Source organism: Patiria miniata, unplaced genomic scaffold, assembly GCF_015706575.1.
Source record: "Patiria miniata isolate m_02_andy unplaced genomic scaffold, ASM1570657v1 HiC_scaffold_19, whole genome shotgun sequence".
In the NCBI taxonomy this organism is placed as follows: domain Eukaryota; kingdom Metazoa; phylum Echinodermata; class Asteroidea; order Valvatida; family Asterinidae; genus Patiria; species Patiria miniata.
In genome coordinates this window covers 3,022,711-3,049,042 of record NW_024037057.1, presented here as the reverse complement: position 1 = coordinate 3,049,042, position 26,332 = coordinate 3,022,711, and the positions used below count along the sequence as shown (strand labels likewise).

Here is a 26,332-nt window from a genome sequence, read left to right as displayed (position 1 = left end):
AAATTTCTCTGCCTATTATGAAGACAAATTGTTTTTGAGGAGAATTCTAAGGAAGCCTGGTGGCCGAGTGGTTAGATCCGTCGTCCACGAATCGCGGAGCCTGGTATCGAATCCCGTCGGTGTCTTTTTGCTTTTCAACGCACGCGTTATAGTCAGTCATTATAAGAGGTTTTATTTCCCGTCGTAAAATACCAACAGTACCTTAGCTTAATCGGTAAGCAATGCTGCTGGTACTGTCCGCGAGTTCAAGGTAGGCACCTTCGTACAGGTTCAGGGCGTGTGGTCCTCTCGGAGGATCAGGGCTTAGGGTGCCGCCCTGTTCCTCCCTTAGCTCTTTGCTTTCACATGGTGACTGGCCCTCCGGGGTTACATGGATGGACAGGGAAGGAAGTGTGTATTGGCCGGGACCCCCGAGATCCCAGAAGAGAACTAAGGGATTGTGATGGGGCATCGTTATGGCTCAGACCGATCTCTGAAAGCTTGGCTAGCACATAACTTTTTGATTTTTTTTATTCTATATTTAAAAAACCCGTTGGTTTAGTTTGATATTTACATCATTAGATCAATATGACTGTACCATTACTAATGTCGCTACCACTACTAAGTAAGAAACGTAGTATGCAATATTGTACCGGGCAAAAATAAAAATGTACATTGTGATTAGGTTAATGTTTCAAAATAATAACGTTTCTTTAATTGTGAACATTCCCCCAAAATATAGTAATTCGCAAAATAGGAAAACGCACGAAAAGAAAACCCCATCACCCTTAAGGCCAAAAAAAAAAAAATCGGTCTCTGGTCAGACCAAAGTTCCGGAATTGACGCGGGGATGCGGCTTTTTTTTTTTGGCTTTTTTTTTCTTCTTCAAGCTTGGATTGTACAGACAAGGTGGGGTACTATTTTGCTTTTTTTGGTGTCCTCATGTACATTGGTTTCCTCCATAATTTGCCTTGATGCTCTCGATCATTTGCCTTGGTGCAATTTCCCATTCCTTGATGCTCTTTGGTAAAAAAAAATGGAGGAGGTGCGGCAATAGAGGGCGCTGTTGCAGCTACCGGGGAGCATTTTGGAAAAAAAAAGATTGACGCGCATGATTAAAATCGACGCGCGCGCTGACCAGAGACCGACTTATTTTTTTCGGCCTATTTTTTTTGGCCTATTTTGTATTTGGAAATACAAAATAGGAAAACCACAGTGGAACACCCGAATGTACCTTAAGGATTGAATTTGAAATTATTTAGTCAACCCTGCGCGGATGAGGCTAACTGCACAGTGATGAACCGTAATGTCTGTACTCATTTGCATGGGTCGATGTGTGAAAGGGTTCCTGGTGCTGGGCGTAGTTCGCAAAGTGGTGAAACTCCCTGTCGTTGAGATGATAGGGAGTATCTGAAACAAGCTGGTGACCGTCCATCAGAGCGCAAGTTGCATCACTCGGCGCCGGTGGAAGTCGACGAACGTATCTGGCTCCGACCGGTTCCGACTGGTTTTCAAAGCTGCTCCTTGACAGCGCTGCATCACAGTCGAGGCAGGGGTCTTTCTGGGCGTCACTGGTACAGACACCGTCGCCATGATAGCAACTGGAAGTAAATGCCGATGTTGCATGGAATGGGTGGTCGCGCGGAGCGTCCTGCACCATGAATGGGTTGTTTGGGTAAGGCGCTTTGGCGGTTGCACAGTCGGTATTACTAGTCACGGGCGTGAAGGCACTATTTCTGCAAAGGGTAAAGAGGGCAAACAGAATTGACGATGACAGATGATGTTAGCAGTACTAAGTGCGATCAATGGTTGCTGTTATCGTGGTGTGGCACTTTGGTAGTAATGATGTTGATAATGATAAAAATGTCGATAATTCCGAAATTTATGAGGACGGCGACTATGATCATGACAATGAAGATGAAGGTATGGAAATGATTAGTTCAATCAGCTGGACGTGATTGGGACACGCAATGCTATGGACAACACTGATATTGTAAAGAGAGTCAAGATTACTTTGTGGTTAATTTGAAAAATTGTAATGAAAAGATGTAGGCTATCCTCTTTGAGTGAACCCCGTTTGTTATTTCCCAGGTCTGTATCGTGACTTTGGACGCGATACCTGGCTGTATGGCATAAACTGGTTTATGGCTTCTGACCAGCGCCCCTTGAGCAAAGATATTGACTAATTGGGAAACCGCCAACATGGGGCTGGATAGCTCAGTTAGTAAGAGCACCAGAATGGTTATCTGGAGGTCGCAGGTTCAAGCCCCGCTCCAGTCAAGTTCTTTGTTCAACTTTTCATTCAAGATTACTTTCTAACATCTTGACTGCCGATTCCAGCAACTCTGTCTGAAATGACTCCATCACTGGCTCAAGGGACACTGTTGAAGCGTCCATCCACACAGACCGTATCTCTTTGACACTTCAAAAGTTAAGTAGTCGTAGCCTAACATGGAGCCATTTAGACATAGTGGCTGGACTCTATCGGACGATAATACCATACAGACATATTATTCGGACGTGACAATATCAACACGTACTCTGAGCTGTAAATCGACCAAGGGGGATAGTCGCCAAACTCGCTGAGACTCGCCAAATGTGAACCCGCTGCCGGCGACTGTTGCATGCCCGGAACATGAGATGGACCACGTGACTCCGAGCAGGTCATGTAACTTGAGGCCATGTCTGATGAGGGACCTGAGCGGCTCAAATAGTAGCAGTCGGCTGGCAGACTGTGCGAATCTACCGGGAATATGCAAAAGGATTTTTATAACCAAATACGTCAATTGTTATGAAAGGTCCGCATCATCCCATCAAGCCCAAACATTTTACGCGGTGCAACCACGTGGAGAATTTTATCACCACATGTGCTTATAGGTCAATAACCCTGTCATGCCTGTACATGCACAAGATATAGGTCTTTCACGTGTCCAGGGATGGTTTACAACCTGTCTGAGCTCTGGGCGGCACGAGGGGTTGACGCAAAGGGATCGGCGGCACTTAGGGGTTGGCCACTAAGATCTCCATTACTGCACAAAGGCATTAGCCGCCATCTTGGCTTCTGTCTTTCAACACTCCTTACTCCGGAGTGGCTAGGGTCTGGCCAATGGGAGTCTACAGGCTTGTGGTGTATAGTAGGGGTGAAGATTACATGGAAGCTTGGCCTAATTGGCCCATTGAAGAAAAATTATGCCCAAATTTGAAAAATGTGGAGAATTCAATCACCGCTTGGCTGCTGCATCATCTTTTGAGGACTCAGATTGCAATGCTCTTTAATGATAACGGATGAGCTAAAAGAAAATTGAAGTGACTCACTTGCGGGTAGAGATGTAGTGGTCTGAGCACCAAACTGCTGTCGGCACGGCGTGTGATAGGACGGCTTTGTCGACGTCAACCTCCAGTTTGGTATCAACGAAAAAATGTCGTCAGTGTCGAAGGCTTCGGGAAGACAAAAATAGAGGTACATATGCATGGTCGCACCAGTTTAATAGATGGTACTTGTTAAAGCTATGGCACATTTTGTAGCATGTGGTTGAAAAGGAGGCTACACTGGCAAATAATCAAATTAATTCTCGTAAAATCTACTACCCATATTTTTTCCTGGATCGTTTTCTGCGAATTGAAGGCTTGCTCCTGAGTGAGGATCAGTTATGTCGTTATTGGTAACATAGCTAAAGTGTTTATAATTGTTATAGCCATAGGATGCACCATTGTTTTGATAGAGAGACTGTACTGGCAAATCTCAGTCACCAATGACCTCGATAAACACACCTTGTGTTTCTCTATTGTGCCTTTGCAACAAGCTGTCAACTCTCTTGGATCAGTTGTCATGGTACAGATGAAAGAGAGGCTAAAGTCTGGTAAATACTATAGCCATAAAAATAAACCCACCACCCTGTGTTTCTCACTTGAGATATCTCTTGAGTGTGGATCACTTGTCGAAACAAATAGCATGATGTTAGAGGTGTAGTTGTGTTAGCGATGCTGGGGTCTTTGTATTAAACATCGATGAAAGAGGCTGAACTGGCAAATACGAGTCATAAAAATAAACACACCACTCTGTTTCTTCCTTGATATTTCTCGTGAGTGTGGATCAGTCGTCGATCAAATCTTTTCACAGCTATGGTGTACAGAGGAATACATGTAGTTGTTTCAGTTATTGGATCTTTGTATATACACCAAAGGTTGAAAGGGAGGCTAAACTGGCGAATATAAGCCATTTACATAAACCCACCTCCCTGCGTTTCTCCTTTGAGTCTGCGCAGTAAGCTGTCGGCTCGCTCCTGAGTGTGGATCAGCTCCATCTTGTAGTGTACGTACTCATCCAGTGTCATGTGGAGAAGATGGAACGAACCTGTATGTGCATAAAAGTGAGACATCAATGTAACTATAACGTTATTTTTCATTACGTTATTTCAGTGTACTTAACCGTTCCTCTTAACGTATATTTTGGTCCAGAAATTTGTGTATGTCTTCAGCCACCTTTCCGCAAGCGACCAGCCTACTAATGTGATACGATTTGAAGGTTTGCATGGTAAAGAAAATTACGGTAGCACCATAAACGCAGTGCAACCGTAAACTTACTTTATATCAGCCTCATTTCGTTGTAGCCCGTTACAATAGCAGCGCACATAATACTGGAGTCTTGTATAGCGCACGTATCTACCAACGATTAGGTACTCAAGGCGCTGGCAGTTATGTATATTTTTAAAGACAGGTAAATGAAGTTTATGAGAAATGTGAGACCCATTATGTAGCACCTTTATAAAGGGTTTACAAGGTGCTGCGGCGCATATTGCAGCCACTGCCAGAAACACCGGAGCAAACCCCTTCTCTTAGCGAAAAGTATTACTGCGCTCTTTAACGTGCATTACACAACACACGGGACCTACGGCTTTACGTCCCATCCGAATGTAGAAGCAATTATGGTAAAGTGCCTTGCTCAAAAGCACAAGAACGGTTCCCCGTCAAGATTCGAACCCGTGTACCTCGGCACATAACACCGTAACCATTGGACCACGTACAGCCCCCCACATCACGGTGTACCTCAGGGAGCCATTTGACCATCGTTTGACAAGAGACTTTTGCACATTACTATGAGTGCCTAGGCGTAAGTTACGTCATGAACTGACCACTTGATCGAACATGCTCTTAGTCTTTAGGTCTATACATTTCTCACCGAAACTTGGGGAGCTGTGGAGCGTCATGTCTCTCATGACCTTTGTGCTCAAACAGGACCAAATGAGCATGAACCGCCGTGCCCTCTGACACACGCTGCTTGACCCTTGACCTTGTTGATGCTGCAAGAAAAAGTAAGAACAAGAGAAACGATTTGAATCACAAATAGTTAGAATCAGAGCCCCTTGTTTGAGCAGATTCGTTGATTAATTATGCAAGACAACCGCATCTTGACCTCTGGACTTTGACCAATTAGCGGGCGCTTTCTATATCGGGTCTCCGGTCATTCACCCGTTGCGCGTCGTAGACATGGATTAAAAAAACTGTGTTACAAAACTGTACAAAACACTGCATTCGAATTGACCAATCAAACCATTAGTCCTGAATTGGGAATGAAATGACGTCACAATTTAGTAAAGTCGACTCCGATTGGCTGGCGCACGGCTTACATATATTTGCATGTTTAGACATATCAGACGTTATACAGGAGACTTGGCTCCGTGGATAAAGGGTGATACTCAGACTACTTATAAGTGTGCACAGCCCGTAATGATGACTCAAGCGAAGGAGAACATGTGTACCAGTTCAATAGACTCTTCGCATCTGACGTCACATCGAGGGACAGGTCTTTGTTCTCTGTGACAAGCACGGGTAGGCACATTGTACATTTCATAGTCACTCAATTTAACTATCAAAAACTACCCCAGTGAGGGCGCTCCATGCTATGTTTCCATTGTCTTTGATGAAGACTAACCTTTTCCACGCACTTCTCGAGTAGAGAGTCAAGCCAGTCAGTGTAGGCCTCGAGTGACGATTGCTCCTCTAAAAGGCCACCGAATTCCTCGCACACTGTGACAGCAGAGAACAAAGTTTACTTTGTTATGCAACCTTTTATGCAAACAAACGACATATCTCCTGTACTACGGAGGATACTTTGTAACAGTGATGATCAAAGTTTGATCTGACTGCTTGCAAGCGTATGCTGGGACTCTATACGTGTGACGTCACTCGGCTACTGCCATGTTGTTGTGAGCAAAAATAAGTACCATTCAGATGTCGGAATAATGTGAGCATTAAGACAAAAAAACGGTTGCAAAGTTCCTTTCATTTATAAAACTTATATTAGCAATAATCAAAGGGGGATTTCGGTAATAGTTTTGCAGACACGGCCAGGTTAGCGGTAATGGTGTAGGCGAAAATCTGTGGAGTATGTGCTGTGGCCTCGTGGTTAAGGGCACTGGATTCGTGGTCTGCGGGTAAAGCTGCAGGTTGTGGGTTCGAGTCCAGCCTGGGGTTATGGTGCATGTGCCAGGAGTAAATGGGTACCTATGAGGGCAGAGACGGTTATTGTGATATAATTAGCTTCCTTGCGTGTAACAGGCAGCACCGAGTTGTATACTCCCAATGGAGCTGAGATGCTTTTTGGAATGTTTCATGGGCCCATTGAGCAGGGTTAATAATGATGTAGCGCCTTGAGCACCAGTCCTGGTGGATACATGAGCCTTATACACATTTACCTTCTATTATCATTGGGGGGGGAGTTGAATCATAAAAAAGGATAAAATGTCATTTTCTTCGCAAATTACGGAATTTGTGTAGGAAGGGCTATCAACACCAATGTTATTGTCTTTCCTGATAACTTCTTCCGCCACTTTTCAAAAGCAAGTCAACATTTGATAACACTTTTTCCAACTAACGTTGGGCTAGCTGAGGCGCAGGCGCCATGTCCTGCACGGCGTACAGCGTCTGGCTACGTAGCGTCACGTGGTCGATCAGGGACCAATCATCGGCCATCTGAGACGTGACGTCACTGGTCTGGATGGTTGCTTTGGAGGCCTGGCAGAGATGGTTGAGAGACCCCTGGCGCTGAATCAGACGCGAGAAGTACCTGGCCACTGGGAAGGAGTTGGTGAATAAAAAGTGGGTTCTTGTGGTTGGTGAATTAATAACGTATTGTGCTTGTTTTTACCCAGCGGCTCATTCAAGATTGGACATAAGCGTTGCCTGCACCTTCGGTTTCTGTGTATTTCTCGCAGTTAACAAGTTTAAAGGAGCTTCTCTGGAATACCTTACCAAAAGTCTTGATCAGTTGGTCATTGCGCACTGTTTTATTGACTAATCATGTAAAAGGAAGGATCAATAGTTGCACTGACAATGGTTCAAAACTGTTTCTTCATGGGGTTCCAGGGCTGAAGAAAAGATAGAAATCTTCGAAACAGAAGAGGGAAAAAACCCAAACCACCAGAGATATGGAGATAATGTAGTGATCAAGGGATATAAACAAAGACATGGTATATGATCAAGTGTTAACGAATCTGCAGATTTGAGTATTGCTGGAATTTGTTGCAATAATTAAAGCAAGAATTTAACTTCACATTTCGAGAGCAACTATCTTTTGGTAATACATTGACTTGGAACCAAGACTGGGTTTCGCCTGTTTCAATTGACTTTTGACTTGGTGCTCAGTCTTTGCTATATCGTAGTGACTCAGACTCTTGCCAGTGGTATCGAATTAAGTCGAATGTAAGAGCTCAAGGCACATAGAAGTTTTTGTACTCGTGAATTTGGTGTTGCAGAGAGATTCCGGAAGCTGGTCCAGCGCGTCGCGTAGCCAGTCCTCCAGTCTGCGGACAAACGAGCCGATGACCTGGGTCAGGCTCTCCGGTATGGTCTGCGTAACGGACGGCATGAGTACCCCAGCAATGGCCTGGTGAAAAATATTAAAAGGGAAAAATTATAAACCTCGTAGTGAGGGATTATCGTTGGTATAAACGGATGAACTTTCACAACTACAATGAGTTGGCCATTTCTCATAGGAAACGCTATTCAATTTTCGTGGTTGTAATAACCTACAGTTCGAGACTGACCTAATGATTGTGAAAATTCATGTGAATCAAAAATTTCCCGTCAAACCTCTTGTGGGTTCGTTAAGAAAACTGAAAATTGACACAAAGATGCACTCAGTTCAACGATTCGATACCAAAAAGAAAGTATTTTGCACCAACCTTTTAAAATGTCAGAAAACGTTTGCCTTTGAAATATAACGGTAGTGCATCTTATTGTACCGTGGCATTTTAAAAGTTAAAATAGGTAAAGTTAGCCTACAGTTTGTTTTAGAAATTCATGATAATTATGGGATTTTATACAACAATGAAAATGTGCTTTGATAGTGAAATGTGAATTATACAGGGTGAATAATAAATAACGAAACCCAAATGTCGGGACCATTTTTTTAGTAAAGTTCTGCATGTAGCACTTTCAAAATCTAGAATATACAAAACCCAATTCATAAGCTTTCTTTTAGTACAAGAATCATTCAAATCACTCGTGTACTTTTCAAGTTACAGAATTTTAAACACAGCCTTCGTTTTAAAGTTCTGTCCACGGATCACAAAAAAGGTGGCGTTCTTTCTGCAAAACGAAAACAATTCACACACATCCTATGTGATTTGTTTTCGTTTTGCTGAAAGAACACTTAGCTTATTGTGACCCGTGGATACTACTTTTTATACGGTGGTTGTGTTTAAAATTCCATAACTTAAAAATTACATGAGTGATTTGAATGATTCTTGTACTAAATGAAGGCTTATAAATTGAGCTTTCATATGCTAGATTTTGATAGTGCTAAATGCCGAACTTCATTAACAAAATGGTCCCCACATTTGGGTTTCCGGTGTTTTTTTACTCACCCTGTAAAGATTCTGACCACTTTAAGGCAACAGTGCATTCAGTTTATGGCAGCATGTAGCCATGTTCTACTCAATTAACACACGTCACAAAAACCAAACCTTGTACAATATGGAGTCGCACAGGCCGACGATATCAGCGACTGTAGCGGAGTCTAGCACGCCCAGCATGTGGGGCGGCATCCCCTGCCAGAAATGGAGGAGGTAGGTTTCCACTTCGTCGAAGCTGGCCCGGATGACCGTGTCCAGAATGCGCTGGCAGTGGGTGCGGTACATCATCAGAAATGTACATACCTGGGGTAAAGGATATACCAAGGCCGTTTTCCAAAACCCGGCTTTGTCTCCGTCTTTTGGCTTCGGTAATGCAGTTTGGCAATACAACTGGAGCCGGGACGGACCGAAGCCGGGGTTTGAAAAACGGCCATTGATTTTAAAAGGCATTATTTTTCGGAGAGTGAGAGCACTGTACTCTGTCTGTCCTCTGAACAATATCTGTCGGAACGTCGAGAAACGTCTAGAACTACTCTCCCCTCTAGTTCTTTTTAGAACTGCACTTCTTCACTCAAGAGATATTCTATGGTGTACCCGCAAACCTATCACTCAGGTATACTACGTGTAAAAAAAGTCCTACTTTTGACCCTTAATAACTGGTTTTTTTTACCAATGGAATTTAACCAAAATTTCAGATCGTATAAACAAGACATGACACATTTTATGGAGTGAGTTTCATCAGCTTTGTGCAAAAGGGTGAGATTTAAACGCCATAAGAAAAAAATACTCACTTTCAGAATGTTGATACAGCGCTTGAAACGGTGGCAAAAGGAGCGTGTTGCTGCCAAAAGCTTCTGAAGGAATGCAGGATCACCCCTGATGTTTTTGCACACCTCCTCGGTCGTGTGTTGCGCCAAACGACCGAGGAGGTGTGCAATGATATCGGGGGTGATTCTGCATTCCTTCAGAAGCTTTCGGCAGCAGCAGCACGCGCCTTCAGCCACCGTCTCCAGCGCTGTACCGACACTGGAGGGCACCAAGTCGAAAGTGGCAGATTCTGAAAGTGAGTATTTGTTTCGTATGGCATTTAAATCTCACTCTCTTGTACAAAGCTGATGAAATTCGATGAAATTTGTCATGCCTTGTTTGCATGATCTCAAATCAATACAAATGTCTCGTTCAATCGAAAAATTGATTGTAGCCCACCTGTCTTCTGAACAATGTTTGTCGAAACGTCGAGAAACGTCCAGAGCTACTCTCATCTCTTGTTATTATTATTATATTATTAAACGTGCACCCATCAGACCCTGCAGCTGTTGTCAGCTAGGTGCAGGTCTCTGTGGTTCGTAGTTAAATCTAAAAAGGTGTTTTTTTTATTTTACAGTACACACGCAAACCTATAATAATTGTACCCCTTCCGCCATTTCAAGCTTCATATATTTTTTTTCAAAAAGATGGTTGCAATCTTTCTTTTTAACAGATAACTTCAAATAGTTTTACCTTTCCCTCTGAGATGTTTCCAGGCAGCTTGATGTCCTTGACGTCAGGAAAAGGTGGCAGAAGTGTGCCCAACTTGCAGCGGGGTGAGTAGGCCACCGTCTGTCTGGGATGTTCTCTTTTACTCACTTCGTGAGAAGTGCTGTGTCGATTAACAATAGTAACGGGTATTTAAGTAGCGATTGGAACAAAGATCGAACAGCGTACTATCTATTGCTATTTCCCCTGATCATTGAGCCAATGAATTAAAGTTGACAGTTTAATATCAATGAAAATTGAATAAGACGATGCACATTATTCTTACATTTTAGTATTATTTGCAAAATACTTTGCAATAAATAACCCAAATCCAAAATGATGTAAACACAATCTTTAGTTCATTTCAAATTTCAGTATATACATTTATATAAAGGGTGGCTCTTGCTTGGGGCAAAAGTGAACATAAATGCGAATCTGTGATGTCATAGGAAACGTATGGATTGGCCTTTGTCTTTTTCTATCTTGTGACCGAGGGCAGGAACATCTCCAAATTAAGCTGACCCTTAATTCACATTGTAGCCCCTGTTACCCTGGAGATCTGTACCTCAGTTACAAGAATGCACCTGTAAAGGGATCATCAATCAACACGCCATTGTACCATTGTAGCGCAGGTGACTTTTGGCGGGCTCTGTCCCTCATTATCCGACATTCCAGACAGCGAGAGATGGTCTGCCCGGCAACCGGCTGGCGGCGACCAAATTTTACCCTTTGTTACGCTTTAATTTTTTTTCCAAATCTTGTGTTCTCTTATTAGACGTGCAAATGAACAACTCACACGTGTAATCGTTGTTTCCTAGTTGTCCACTGATGCAACGACAGGGCCCAAATTAAGGCGTCATATATTATCTTCACAAAGGACATTCAATCATGACTCTTAGCAATCAGACCTAGTGTGCACGAAACACCTGTGTCAAGATTGCTGTTACCCCCACAGTTAGTAGCTAGATTTTTCGAAGTTTCTTTTTTCACATAAAATTATGGAGGGGTTAATTCAACCAATTATTTGCCTAGCCAGTAAACAGTGCGGTTGAACTACAATGGTAACTTCACCAAAAGGTACATCAAGCTAGTACTGAATTGAAGCTCTTTTCTAGTAGTGGGCCCATTTCCATAACCTCGGCTATGTTTCAAGTTGTGCTTTCATCCCTGGCTCAATACAATTGGGGAAGCCGTTCAAAAGCCTTCCACATTCGTAAAAAGAAATAAAACACTCTACACTTTCATCTCATTTTATATAAATTAATGTTCCTGTGCCCAAAAAAAATCAGCATTACTGAGCTGATTTGTCTCCTGAGTCGGAAGTACAGTTCTTGGGTTTTAGCCAGAGACGAAACTATAATGTTTGGAAGTTGATTCCAATTTGACTCTGGAGATCCGTAACTAAGTCAGGCCCCTACCAAAGACAAACTGTTTGACTCAAAAAAAGGGGAAATGGCAATCGAGACCCATGCCTTCCAATTTTAAAAAAATGGATCAAGTTGGTACAGACAGTGAACTTAACCCAATACGGTATTTAATATGACTTGTAAAGACTGGTAGCCTGTATACATCCCGCACGGTGTGCATATAGACAGAGTCATCGAGTGAAGTAGGGGTTTGTTGGCTCCTACACACGGCACCTGCGAAAATCCAGTGTTTAACGTTTGCGTTTAACACTACCACTGTCAACATGGAACTTGAGCCGGTAGAATGGAAAAGTGGCCGGTGATTGTCTTGTGTGTTTGTCGGGGAATCTAGTATTACACGCCGAAGCAGCCCAGTGCGCGAATACCGATAGAATGGTCCATTGCACACAAATCATATTCTGAAATTTGATTGAAGTAATGATAACTGAAATATGAGTTTGTTGACTTACTTGTTTGTTCGTTCCAGACGTCCCAAAAGATCGCATTTTCTGCCCAAATTCCACTCATTCAGTCAAGCCCAAAAATTGTTTGTGACGCCGAATTATTTTGAACTCGAGGTAGACTAGCTCGACAATTTATGTGAAAAGGAATTGCGGCTTGACTTTATTAAGTATTTTCCAGAGGTTAACTGATCATCATTTTGTGAAAAAAACCCTTTTTTAGCAACGTGAGTGTATTTCTCTCGATTGATTGTTTACTTCATTTTTTCAAAGTTATTACAGTTTACTCACTTTTATTTTTTCCACAGCATATTAAATACTTCTTACCTTTCAGCAACTTTACTGGAGTAGTTTTCTTCATAGTATTCGGAAGTCTCCTGGACTGCAATTCCGTAATAATGGTACCTAAACAAAAAAGTGTGAAATAAGCAAATAAATATCAGCTAGATTTAGTTTTTTTCTTTTTTTTCTTCACATTTGTACAGAAAACATCTTTGCCTGTGAAGAAAGTAAAGGGTTTTTTTAAGGGAAATTACATGTCTTACTTGGATTGTCCTCTGGTTCCTAGACGTCTCGTCGTCAACTGCGGGAACTTCTGTCTGATCATCTAAATGAAAATCATTCAGATTATTTCAAAGTGGAACAAAATGTTTATTTATTTTCATTTAAGTAAAAGTGAGATTTATATACAGAAAAGGTACCAACAACACGATGACTTTACATTGACACTTAAACGTTTCCAGCAACATTGTATGTCCGCAAAACGGTTATTTTTTGGTGATTCGTAGATAGGTCGTGGGTAGTTAGCTCGAGGTCGTCTCGGGTTGGAGTCCCTTCCGGGGGATCCTTTGAGGGTTTTTTTTCCTCACAAGTTTGTGGGCTAAACGAATGATATACAGTGCTGTTAAAGTCGCACTGGGGATGACAAAGCCCAGTAAAAAGATTAATGTAAATCTATCTGACGTAAAATCCATCAAAATGCATGTCAAATTCAATAGGGTCCATTGAAATATCGGAAGTTGAACTAATCATGTTTACAATCAGATGGTCACTCAATATAACCTGCCGTGATTTCCACATAAGATTTTCACAAGAACAACAACTGTGTCTTGGCCAACAAAGTGTTCAGGTGTTGGTACGAAAATATAAAGGCCTTGAAATCGTGTTATTAATGGTACAGATTCTGAAGTGAGCCCATCGTCACTCCTATTTCTTTGTGTGCATTTCCACTTTGCCCACTTTATGGACAAAGGCAATTCAATGTGAACGGACATCACTCGACTGAAGCATGTCTTCGTCAAAAGGGCTGATTCCTTCAAGAAAAAATGAGAAAAATGCCGCAGAAAAACAATTCGAGAGTTTTAGATATACATTATGTCTTTGATATGACGGGATGGATTTGTTTGGTATTGGGAAGTGAGACGTGCTGTGACAAAACTGTAGACGAAGCTTTGCAATAAGATTCGGTAATTTAAAAAAATTGAGCTGCTGCAAAGTGTGGCGTCTTACGTAAACTGTCTACACTCCAAAAACTGTGTTTAGCAATAAAACACAATCTTGCTATCACTTTGCAAACATGTTTAGATGGCTAAACACTATCCATCCTGCACTCTAAACATGTTTAGTATTGAAAACATGTTTACAAACTGATAGCAAGAAAAGTGTTTAGAAAAGTGTTTAATTACTAAACACAGTTTTTGCAGTGTATTCAAGGAATATTATGTCATTTCAAGATGACTTACTTTTGACTAAATGATGGCACTTGTTTTTTTTTCTCTGAAAATGAGGGGAGAATATATGGCAAACAAACGATAGAAAATTAAGAATGCGAAAAGAAAGTAGCAGATTCTACCAGTCTGTCTGTACAGCAGTCTTATTATAAAAAAAACCCAAGGCCTACTAATACTCGCAATTTGGGATTTAAGGTGCTCAACATATGTGAAATCTTTCCAAGTCAGAGTGGTAAGCATAGGTAGAGTGATGAGTCACTACTTCGAACTAAAGCAATATTTATGACAAATTTGTGATTCAATGTCTTTGGCAATTTTAGTAGAATGTTGGTGGACCTAGATGTCTATAAGAAGAGTCTCAACATTGGTATAATTTATTTGTACCTTGCCAAAGCTTGCAGCGTTCATCGGATGAGTGCTGGTCTTTTTACAGAAGTCCGTGTAGTGGACATAGAGCGTGTTGCGCGGGATGCACACACCATCAGCAAGCTCGTAGTTGGACTGCAGCCTTCAACCAATTTGTAAGGCCCAAAAAGAAATATTAACCATCAACATACAGACATCATGAAGGACAGTCAAAGAGAATAGACCACTGTTCTCTATACAAAAATCTGGATGGCACATTGGCTGCAAGAAGTGAAGTCATTGTTCACCATAATTATTACCACTCCCATAACAATGGAATTGTAAACAAATCTATCATATTTTAACCGAAATGTTTACCTTTTTATGATATGTAGTCATTAATGTTAAATAGTTAATTCGAGACTTCAATATTTTTGATATTAATTTCCGTCCACAACGTCTGGATTTTAAAAAGGGATGACAAGGCCAAGTTTGTTTTTAATAATTGGTTTTTCAAATCACTTATCAAATTAGACAGCAAAGAAAAACGTTTGTCTTTACGGTAAAAATATTCGTCTCTGGAAAATGAGAGGGGAGTTTTATTTTTTTACCCAAACTCCAAACTATTTTTCCTGGGGAACCTTTCTGAATCCACAACACTGCAGGAACCCTACGGCTACACATTCACGGGCCTTCGAATTTCTATCGATCCCAAAAATAGTGCCCAGGCAGACTGTACATTATCCACATATTGAAATGACAAAATTCACCCAAACATTCAGAGTGAATTCAAAGGGGTCCGCTCATAAGTCCGACGCCTCATAGGTCCGACGCCTCATAAGTCCGAAATTTCGGACGTATGAGGCGTCGGACTTATGAGGCATAGCATTTATTTATTCCGCCTCATAGGTCCGACGCCGCATAAGTCCGACGCCTCATAAGTCCGAAACAGTGTTTGTCCATTGTCGGACTTATGAGGCGTCGGACCTATGAGGCGAATTGTATGCCGCATAAGTCCGACGCCTCATAAGTCCGAAACAGTGTTTGTCCAATGTCGGACTTGTGAGATGTCGGACCTATGAGGCTTCAGACTTATGATACGGCCCCAATTCGAAGTATCTTGGATGGTTGAGTTAAGAGGGTATTCGATTTACTGTTTTTGTTATTCACAAATGTAGTTTCATTCAATGTGTTGAAGGAACATAAACAGACTGTACGCCTAACTGATAACTTACCATTTGAGAATCCTGGGCGTTGGATGGGGCTCTTGGTGTCTCATTTTACACATGTGCTTCGACTTAGAGCGAATGCCTAAATAAAATATTGGTCCTCTAAAAGTTTTTGTTGCTCGAGAATTTTTTTATATATGCACGTAATTTGTACAGTGAATTATTTTGTAGAAGTGAACAAATACAAGCAAATGCACGAGACTGATCAAACGAAGGATATCGTTAAAAACAAATCACACCAGATTTCGGAAGGATGAACGAGTGAAAATAAAAGAAGCGGTAGTGTAGTTTGGGACCCAGTTCCATATAAGAGTACAAAAAGACACATTTTTGTTTTGGGACTTAGTAGGAAAAGTCACTTTATGTGTTTGGAATCATCTAAATAGTTCACTAAGATACCATGTTGAATATTAGCAAGCTGAAGTTTGTGGAAAGAGGGCTCGGTTTAATTTATAGGAGAAATTATGGGGTAAAACATTGAACAGCAGCCCCCGCTATACCAGTCTCGCATATTAATGGTGTGAACTTCTCCAACACGCACGCATGAATCTGAGTGCAAAAACGGTAAGAAAATCACATTTTCTAAAAAAAAAATATGATTTAATCTGAAGAAAAAATCTGAAGAAAAAAGACTGCTTGAGGCTGCAAAAGTCACATTGGAATTGACTGTCATTTGCAAGAGTCGTTTTTAATCGGAACTTGTAAAAGAAATTGAGGTATTCTAAAAATCTACAAAATTACCATGCAAGAGCATCAGTACTTACCCTGCCTGCATGTAGATACGGAATCCATGTCAATAAAGTCAGTCTTATCCATTTTGGAAATTCTAGAAGTCAAATTTACTTTCCCGAGATTGATGCAGTATCTTTGGTTATCTTCAAGCAGCCAAAAACAAAAATCTTTTCTTTCGGATGCTCACTAAACGCTGAACGGCGACACTGCACAGAATTGGTTCATGGTACTCCAGTGAGTTGTAATTAGAGCATACGACACACGGTTCAACTGTAACAAACTAATGATGTCCCATGCAACGCCAACAGTAGGCTAATTGGCTAAAGAAAAATCCCACGGTTTTTGCGCCACGTGGCTCGCCAAGAATTAAGAGATGAGCGCTAATTATTCAGGGCGAGACTGAATGAAAATTCCTTTCAAAAATAATCTAATCTTCATCATTAAAAATGGATTTACAAAGTTGACAAACTGGATATTGTTATTTCTCTGATGATGTAACTGGTGACCAGCAGAGACGACCACAACGTGCGGAGATGCAGGATACCTGTCCAGAATAAAGTCACATAGCATTTGAACTCTGAGCTGGCTTCATTCATACGTGCTGGAAGGTGGAAATGAACTAAAATTATCTTGCATTTTCGGGAGGTGTCTATTAAAGAACAATCGCCGAGCACATCTCCTAAATCTGGACGACAGCAACCGACAGCTTCGTGCTCTTCAATGTGAAGTGACGAAGTTATTCGGCAGAGTTGGTACGTCAAGATGTCGTCTGGTGTACTGAAACCATAAGCCGTGTCCTACCGCTGGATGCCTTGCCGTTGTGGTGAGAACCGGTACAAATTACAAACATAAACTTGGCCTTTCGCCCAGCCTTTCTTGGAGTCCACAGTTTGACGCTATCACTTTCAAATAGAACGTCATGATCTGTCAACACCGAGCGCAAAATGAATCGCAGTCGGTTAAAACACCCAAGGTATTTACGTGAACAATGCCCGGGCATAGATGTCTTCACTGGTTGGTCTCTTATCAATGTCCATTGCCAACTAGACAACTGGATGTATATATTTGTAGTATTTGTTTTCTTTTCAAGGCAATATGATAGGCTCAGCTACTTGAGAAGGAAAGGGGCGGGGCTTGAACATCACGTGTCTCTCCAACAGGTGCGTTATTGAAAGGTGAATGCATTGTTGGAAATTTGTTTGTTGTCTGCTCTTCTTACCTGGGAAAGGAACAGTCACGTCCGATGCTGGAGAAGTGAGGTCAACAATCCTGAGGCCAAGTGGCAGAATTCTCTGAATAACGAGTCACTTTGATTTGGACAGAATGCAGAGATTGTATTATTTGTAATGGCTACAAACAGGTTTTGCTACATTAATAAGGCATGCTAGGGATTTCGCTTGGATATAATACAAGTGGAATTCAAACTGCATACATGCAGTGCATTAGTTACGAAGGTTATAATTTTTTTCTGTTTAGTTCCTAAGAAAAATCATGCAAATTATTACTCAGTCATTAAGGGTACATAACTTTTGAAATTCCCACATGTATTTGCCTGCCTAACACGACTTAACATAATTTTAGCTTAATGAATGTGATGATTTGGTTGTTATTGTCATATGTGAAATAGGGGTTTCATGTACAAGTTCGGGATGGAGTCGTCTAATTTTGGGGTGGGCATTCAACAAAGGGGAAAAATTCAAAATAATAATTCTAAAATAGTGGCAGGATAACAGTTTGGAAAAAAGCGGGCGTCAACAAAAACAAATGTTTTACAATCTACATTGTCAAAACATATGTCTAAAATCAGATGTGATTTTCCCCCGGTCTTTACATTTCAAAATCCAATTCCGCAATATCGTTGGCACAGTGGTCTGATTGGGCAATGGTCTGTATATGTGCGATCTTAGTTTTACCGGTCGAACACAAAATTCGGCACGAACGACCGAACAGTTTTTTATTTAGTCATCCCCGGCCCAAGGCAAGCAAGGCCTTTAAGAACTGCGCATCTTCACCGCGCTTTCTTCAAACTATCAAAACTAACATGGACATCTTTCGGTTCATCAATTTTGAGGGGTTAGGTTTTCCTTAATCAACAAATACCGAAAATGTGGGCACATGAGGACAACAGGTGGCGCACGCGCGACCACGGCACGTGGACGAGCCCGTTGCCATAGTAGCGACACGCGCAAGTGACAGGCGACTTTGTTGTTTGATTGGTTGGTTGGACTGGCTGTCAGTGCGTCACCGCAGTCTCAGGAAGTCAATACAGGAAGTCTAAATAGGCAAATTATGCTGTCTCGATTACCTTTAAAACCAGGCCCGGATTACCCAATAGGCACAGTGGGCACTGTGCGTATAGGCCTACCAAAATTTGGGGGCCTACGAAAAATTTGGGGGCCTACCAAAACGGGGGAGGGAGGCGCTACGAGAATACCGCAGTGTGCCATAAAACACATAGGCCTACCCATGCTCGCCCACACGCGCAGAGAAAAGTTTTACAAAAAAAAGTTTGAGGGTCTCTCTCAAAATTTTCGATTTCGCCAACTGACGCTGTACAGCATGTATGCATTGGACAAACGTATAAAATGTACGTGCAAAGTCGTTCTCAAGCACGGTGTCGTTCTCAAGCACGGTGCACGAACCTCTTCAGACTTATCCAGGCGCGAACCGATACGATGGGCGCGGTCAATACTGTTCAGGCCTAAGTCCAGGCTGAGGTGGTGTTGCGCAACGTCGATAATCTTTTTTTTGTGAGCATTCTCAATCTCCGGCGATGCTGGCTCAGGAATGCCGTGAACAATGAGCGTATCACGGCGGCTGTATTGTTCTTGTTGTTCGATCCTCGATTCAAGATGGCGCACATCATGCTGCAGTTTCGCAATTTGTTCATCTCTTTTGACGAACTCGAGCTGCATAGCCTGGTGCAGGTTGTGAGATATAGCATCGGAAAGGGCAGGAATGATAAGGTCAAGAACCGCCTGGGACTTGAAGGCCTCAGATATAGCAGTAGCTAGGGCTATGGGGTCAATAGACGCTTCAGGGGTAGACACTGTTGCTGTCGAGGCTTGACGTTTTGGCGGCATTTTTGCAAGTTGACAATGTTCCAAATGTGAATACTCACAGGTTGAAGCAAAATAAGACAGGTCGAAACCCTCAGTTAAACTGCTCTGAAGATTTTGGGGAAAAAATGCCCCAATTCTGCCGAGTAAAATGTGAACTGTCGGAGCCGATTCAAAACACGCCCGTTCACCACGCTCACACGACTTTCATTCCGATTGTATTTTCCGCGGTGAACACACCGGATTGTTTTGGTTACATTACTTTTAGGCCTATTGTTTGACAATTTCTCTCAACAATAAATAGACTTCTCTTAATATATATCAAACAAATAACCAGACCGAATTTCAACTCAATTCATCAACATTTTCCAAACTTATCGTTCAGAAAACGAGTGTATTGTTTTTCCCAAAAAAGTTGACTGATGTTCGGATTGCATTTTTCGCGGTGAACACACTGAATTGTGTGTACTTTTTTGTTTGAAAATTTCTCTTAACAATTAATAGACTTGTGTTCTATATAGCTGCACTAGTTTTGACCAAATTCTATTAAAAAAAGAAGTTAAGTTAACCCTTTACCATAAAAAACAACTCATCGGATATAAACATCTAACGGGCCTGACAACCCCCCCCCCCCCGCCGAAAATCCTGGATCCGCTCCTGAACGCACCTGATGCCTGTTTCACAAAAGCCCACATGATAATAGTGTTCACTGTTGCGTAACGATAAGAATGTTTAGCATACGTACAGGCCTACGACTAACGAGGCTGCCGTTTACAATTTTCCAAACAAATGAAAACAGTTGACTCATTATTGCCCGAAATATCGACCTCTGTTAATCCGTCCATGGAGCCAAATGCACGCTGCAATGTTCCACGTTTCTCCGCCTATTATTAAGACAATTTGTTTTTGAGGAGAAATCTAAGGAAGCGTGATGGCCGAGTGGTTAGATTCGTCGTCCACTATTCGCGGAGCCCGGGTTCGAATCCCGTCAGTGTCTTTTTGCTTTTCAACGCACGCATTCCATTCAGTGATTATAAGATGTTTAATTTCCCGTCGTGAGATACCAACTGTACCTTAGCTTAATCGGTAAGCACTGCGGCTGGTACTGTCCGTGAGTTCCAGGTTGGCGTCTTCGTACAGGTTCAGGGCATGTGGTCCACTCGGAGGATCAAGGCTTAGGGTGCCGCCCTGTTCCTCCCTTAGCTCTTTGCTTTTACATGGCGACTGGCCCTCCGGGGTTATATGGATGGACAGGGAAGGAAGTGTGTATTGGCCGGGACACCCGAGAGCCCAGAAGAGAACTAAGGGGTTGGCTGGGGCATTGTTATGGCTCAGACCGATCCCTGAAAGCTTGGCTAGCACATAACTTTTTGATTTTTTTTGATACTCTATTTGTTTAATTTTTTTTTTTACTTTGGTTTAGTTTGATATTTACATCTGCTGGGCAGGCCTACCATTATTAATGGCGCAATTTTTAATTGACGTAAGACACGCCGGGAAAAACATAAGGTGTACATTGTAATATATGCATTACATCATAAACTACATCTTTCAAAGACCGTTTCTTTAATCGTGAACATTCTCAAAAGATACAGATATTCGCAAAATAGGAAAACTCAAGAAAACAAAGCCCCTCACCCTTAAAACTGGAAATACAAAATATTGTAAAGCAAAGTCAAGTGGAACACCCGAATGTACATAGGGATTGAAGGTAAAAATCCATTACCTGGGGCTTTAACAGACCAAATTGTTGGCGAAATTTTCTTTTCAGAATCACGTCTGTCCACAAATTGAATAGGAATGTCCATTAGACTTCTTCCCCGCAAAATTAACGGAAATTCATTTTTCGGCCAAAATTGAAAAACATGCATTCTCAAAATTTGGCCAAAAAATTCAATTTTCTGCAAAGAACGCAGAAAGTTCTTCAGAGGCAAGAGGAGCCTCAATCACAATCGAAACACCACAAAATTGTGTAGGCAAAATTCATTGATATTTTTCCGTAAAAAAGGTTACACTTTCGACCGATTTTACCCAAAATTGTTGGCGAAATTTTCTTTTCAGAAGCACGTCTGTCCACAATTCGAATTACTATATCTTCTAAGTTCAATTCGGCACTTTACCTGCAGGTTTTACGGAAATTCATTTTTCGGCCAAAATTGAAAAATTTGCAAGAGGTTAGCTTTACATTTTTGTCAAAATTTTGCTCCCCCCAAAAAATCGCTTTTCTCCAAACAGTGCAGAAAGTTCTTCAGAGGCAAGAGAAGCATCAATCACATTCCAGACACCGCAAATGCGAAGAGTTAGGCAAAATTCATTGATATTTTTTTCAGTAAAAAAGTTCACATTTTCGACCGATTTTGCCCCAAATTTTAGCGAAATTTCTTTCGAAACAACGGAGTAAAAAACCTTCAGAGGCAGGGGAAGCATCAATCACTATTCAAACACCCCACATTTTGAAGATGGAGGCAAAGCTCATTGATATTTTTGAGAAAAAAAAGTTCACATCTTTGACTGATTTGGCCCCAAATTTTAGGCGAAATTTCCTTTTCAGGAGCACGTTTGTCCACAGAATGGATTGGAATGTGTTTTAGGGTCCATAAGGCTCTTGCCCCGCAAATTTTACGGAAGTTCATTTTTCGGCCAAAATTAAAATTTGAAAAGGGGTTAGCCTATACATGTTTATCAATACATGTATTTTGGGTAAAATATAAATTTCGGTTAAACTTGCATGGAAGAATCCTAATGGACCCTAAAAGATTTCAATCCGATTTGTGGACAGACAGGTTCCTGAAAAGAAATTTCGTCAAAATTTGGGGCAAAATCGGTCGAAAATGTGAACTTTTTTACTGAAAAAATATCAACGAATTATGCCTAAATCTTCACATTTGCGGTGTTTGGAATGTGAGTGATTCTCCTCTTGCCTCTGAAGAACTTTCTGCAATGTTTAGAGAAAAGTGATTTTTCGGGGGGGGGGGGCAACATTTTGAAAAATTTTTAAATCGGTTAAATATGTGAACTTTTTCCCTCAAAAATATTAACGAATTTTGCATCCTCTAAATCTTAAACTGATTTTTAGGCCAAATTTTGGCAAACATTTAAGGCTTACCCCTTGCAAATTTTTCAATTTTGGGTGAAAAATGAATGTCCGTAAAACTTAAAGGGAAGATGTCTAACGGATCCTAGACGACATTCCAATTCGATTTGATGACAGACGTGCTGCCTAAAAGAAATGTTCGCCTAAAATTTGGTGCAAAATCGTTCAAAAATGTGAATTTGTTTACTAAAAAATATCAATAAATTTTGCCTAAATCTTCAAAATGTGGGGCCTTTGGATAGTGATTGATGCTGCTCTTGCTTTGAAGAACTTCCTGAGTTTTTTGGAGACCAGTGAATTTTGGGGCAAATTTTGACAAAAATGTAAGGCTAACCCCTTGCAAATTTTTCAATTTTGGGTGAAAAATGCATGTCCTTTTAAACTCGAAGGGGAGATGCCTAATGGACCCTAGAAGACATTCCAATTCGATTTGATGACAGACGTGCTGCTTAAAGAAAATTTCAACTACAATTTTGGGCAAAATAGATCGAAAATGTCAACTTATTTACTAAAAAAATATCAATAGATTTTGCCTAAAGCTTCAAAATTTGGGGCGCTTGGATAGTGATTGAGGCTCCTCTTGCCTATAAAGAACTTTCTGTGTTGTTTGGAGAAAACTGAATTTTTGGCAAAATTTTGACAAAAATGTAAGGCAAATTTTTCAATTTTGGGTGAAAAAAATGTAATTTCGTAGAACTTGAAGGGAAGATGCCTAATGGACTCTAGAAGACATTCGAATTCGATTTGTTTACAGACTTGCTACTGAATAGAAAATTTCGCCAAAAATGTGGGGCAAAATGGGACTAAAACGTCAACTTTTTATTAAAAATATCAATGAATTTTGCCTAAATCTACAAAATTTGGGGTGTTTGGATAGTGATTGATGCTCCTCTTGCCTCTGAAGAACTTTCTGCGTTGTTTGGAGAAAAGTGAATTTTTGGCCAAATTTTGACAAAAATGTAAGGCTAACACCTTGCAAATTTTTCAGTGAAAAATGAATGTCCATAAAACTTTAAGGGAAGATGCCTAATGGACCCTAGAAGTCATTTCAATTCGATTTGATGACAGACGTGCTACTTAAAAGAACATTTCGCATAAAATTTGGGGCAAAATCGTTCGAAAATGTGAATTTTTTACTAAAAAATATTAATAAATTTTGCCTAAATCTTCAAACATTTGGGGCGTTTGGATTGTAATTGAGGCTCCTCTTGCCTCTACAGAACTTTCTGCGTTAACGTTGTTTGGATAAACTGAATTTGGGCGATATTTTGACAAAAATGTAAGGCTTTATTACCCCTTGCCAATTTTTAAATTTTGGGTGAAAAATGTCTTTCCGTAAAACTTGCAGGGAAGATGCCTAATGTACTGTAGAAGACATTTTAATTCGATATGTGGACAGACGTGCTTCTTCAAAGAAAATTTCGCCCAAAATTTGGGGCAAAATCGATCGAAAATGTGAACTTTTTTCTCTCAACTCAAAAATATCAATGAATTTTGCCTCCTATAACTCTTCGAAATTTGAGGTGTTCCTATTGTGACTGAAGTTCCTTTTGCCTCTGAAGAACTTTCTGGGCTGTTTGGAGAAAAGTGAATTTTTGGCCAAATTTTGACAAAAATGCAGGGATAACCCCTCGCAAATTTTTCAATTTTGGCCGAAAACTGAATTTCCGTAAAACCTGCGGGGAAGATGCCAAATGGACTCTAGAATTTCGGCAAAAATTGGGGCGGGGGGGGGGGGAAATCGGTCGAAAAATGTGAATTTTTTATTAAAAAATATCAATAAATTTTGCCTAAATCTACAAAATTAGAATGTTTGGATAATGATTGATGCTGCTCTTGCTCTGAAGAACTTTCTGAGTTTTTTTGGAGAAAAGTGAATTTTGGGGCAAATTTTGACAAAAATGTAAGGCTAACCCTTTGCAAATTTTGGGTAAAAAATGAATTTTCTTAAAACTTGCAGGGACGATGCCTAATCGACCCAAGAAAACATTCCAATTCGATTTGTGGACAGCCGTGCTGCTGAAATGGAAATTTCAATATCGTTCGGAAAATTCCCCCAAAAACCTTGACTTCCGTTCGGATTGCATCTTTCGCATTGAACACACTGGATTGTTCGGGTTATAATACTTTTATTGGTTTACCATTTCTCACAACAATCAACAGACTTGTATTATATATCACGAACAGTTTTTTGTTAAAATTTTTGTCGAAAAATGAATTTCTTAAAAAAAAAAAAATTGCGAGGAAGAAGCCTAATAGACACTGAAAGACATTCCGATTCAATTTGTGGACAAATATGCTTCTGAAAAGGAAATATCGCTAAAAACTGTAGGCAAAATCGGTCGAAAATGTGAACTTTTTTATTGAAAAATATCACTGAATTTTGCCTAAAGTTTCAAAATTTGGGGTGTTTGAGTAGTGATTGATACTCCTCTTGCTTTTGAAGGGTTTTCTTCGTTTTTTAGAAAAAAAAGTCAATTTTTGCCGAAAAATTAATTTCCGTAAAACTTGCGGCAAAGAAGCCTGATGGACCCTAGAAGACATTCCAATTCGATTTGTGGACAGGCGTGCTTCTAAAAAGAACATTTGCCAAAAATTGGAGGCAAAATCGGTCAAAAATGTCAATTTTTTAACACAAAATATCAGTGAAATTTGTCTCTACAAAATTGGGGTGTTTGAATAGTGATTGATGCTCTTCTTGCTCTTCTTGCCTAGTTGTTAAGCTGTCTGACAGTGGATCCGGGGTTAGGGGTTCGAATCCGCTTGCTGTCATTTTTTTGGTTTTCGATGCCCGCGGTTCGGTCATTTACCAACAGCAGTTAGCTCGGTCGGTCGGTAAGCTGACTCACAAGTTGGGACTGTCTGCGAAGTCCAAGTTGGCATCTGCGTATAGGTACGGGGTTCTTTTGCTGACTCGGCAGCAAGGCTTAGGGTGCCACCTCGTTTCCGCCCTTTATGGTGGCTGACTTCCGAGTTACATGGATGGACAGGGAAGGAGGTGTGGTGGGCCGGGTACCGAGTCCCGGAAGAGTTCTATATTGGAAGTCGGTAAGGGGCTCATTAAGTTAGGGTCACAAGTCCGACTCCTGAAGACTTGGCCATCGCCACATAACTTTTTGTTCTATTTTCTTTCTTTTCTATCGGACAATTGCAAGAATGATTAATTTGTTATATTGAAAGCTTGCACTGTAATCGTTCAAAATTTATTTTTAAAATTGCTCGAAAATACAAAATTTAATCCAGCTAAAATGTTTTTATTTCATTGTCGCAAAACTGCATGTACATGCTCAGTACCTTTGCGCATACCTTGTTCAGGCCTGTTCCCTGATCCCAGACTGCCGGGGGGGGGGGTTCTTTAAATCCTATAGTGGATTTTTTTTGGGTATTTTTTATAGTTCTTTTATATGCACAGCTGTAGCTGTCAACCCCCGTATATGAAGCGACTTCGCGCGGCAGCTTGTGCCGACATGACAGAATGTACAATCTTTAGACGTGGGTTTCAGAACCGGATTTTAGCTTCGCGGAGTTTTGAGCAGCGGTGTTTATTATTTACATTCTCCACTTTGTTCTTATTCCCTCGTCCTTTCCCCTTCCTTCTCCATTCTTCGGAACACTGGTGCCCAGGGCTTACGAAACACTTAATCAGGGCCAGTTTGCTCGATCGGAAATATCTCGGAGGCTGCAGAGGGCCAACGAATTCGTGTTCATGCATGGGTCACGTGATTGTGCCATGTAATTTCTAGAAGGAGTAGCGTTTTCATAAAAAAAACCCAGCGTTTTGACCCCAGTGACCCTATGATGAACTTTGACCCCAGTTTGGTCATTGTGACATGTTGGGGCTGGGCTACTGATACTTTTGACAAAGTTTGGTTGAAATCGGTCGAAATATGTAGGAGCAATAGTCAATGTCAACGTTTGTTTAACTAA

The 26,332-nt window shown here is 41.0% G+C and overlaps 1 protein-coding gene across 1 annotated transcript; it reads right to left on the bottom strand.

Moving 5' to 3' along the window:
• Positions 1-1,123: 1,123 nt before the first annotated feature.
• On the bottom strand, positions 1,124-19,335 carry LOC119726016 (transcription factor RFX4-like). Its single transcript, XM_038197635.1, has 16 exons — positions 18,895-19,335; positions 17,472-17,544; positions 15,527-15,602; positions 14,331-14,454; positions 12,762-12,823; positions 12,544-12,621; positions 10,335-10,473; positions 8,946-9,137; positions 7,714-7,864; positions 6,855-7,052; positions 5,912-6,006; positions 5,159-5,279; positions 4,214-4,333; positions 3,295-3,417; positions 2,520-2,721; positions 1,124-1,715 (listed from the first exon to the last, which is right to left on the bottom strand). The coding sequence occupies exons 1-16, from the start codon at positions 19,333-19,335 to the stop codon at positions 1,262-1,264; spliced, it is 2,649 nt and encodes an 882-aa protein (XP_038053563.1). The 3' UTR covers positions 1,124-1,261.
• Between the last annotated feature and the right edge of the window lie 6,997 nt (positions 19,336-26,332).

Bases quoted from the DNA above. Each gene is read 5' to 3' on its own strand.
- LOC119726016 (XM_038197635.1), bottom strand. From the start codon at position 19,335: ATGCCGCCAAAACGTCAAGCCTCGACAGCAACAGTGTCTACCCCTGAA. The intron at 10,474-12,543 runs GTAAGAAGTATT...TAATCGACACAG, and splicing joins TCCAGTAAAGTTGCTGAAAG to CACTTCTCACGAAGTGAGTA. The intron at 4,334-5,158 runs GTGAGAAATGTA...ATGCACATACAG, and splicing joins CCACAGCTCCCCAAGTTTCG to GTTCGTTCCATCTTCTCCAC.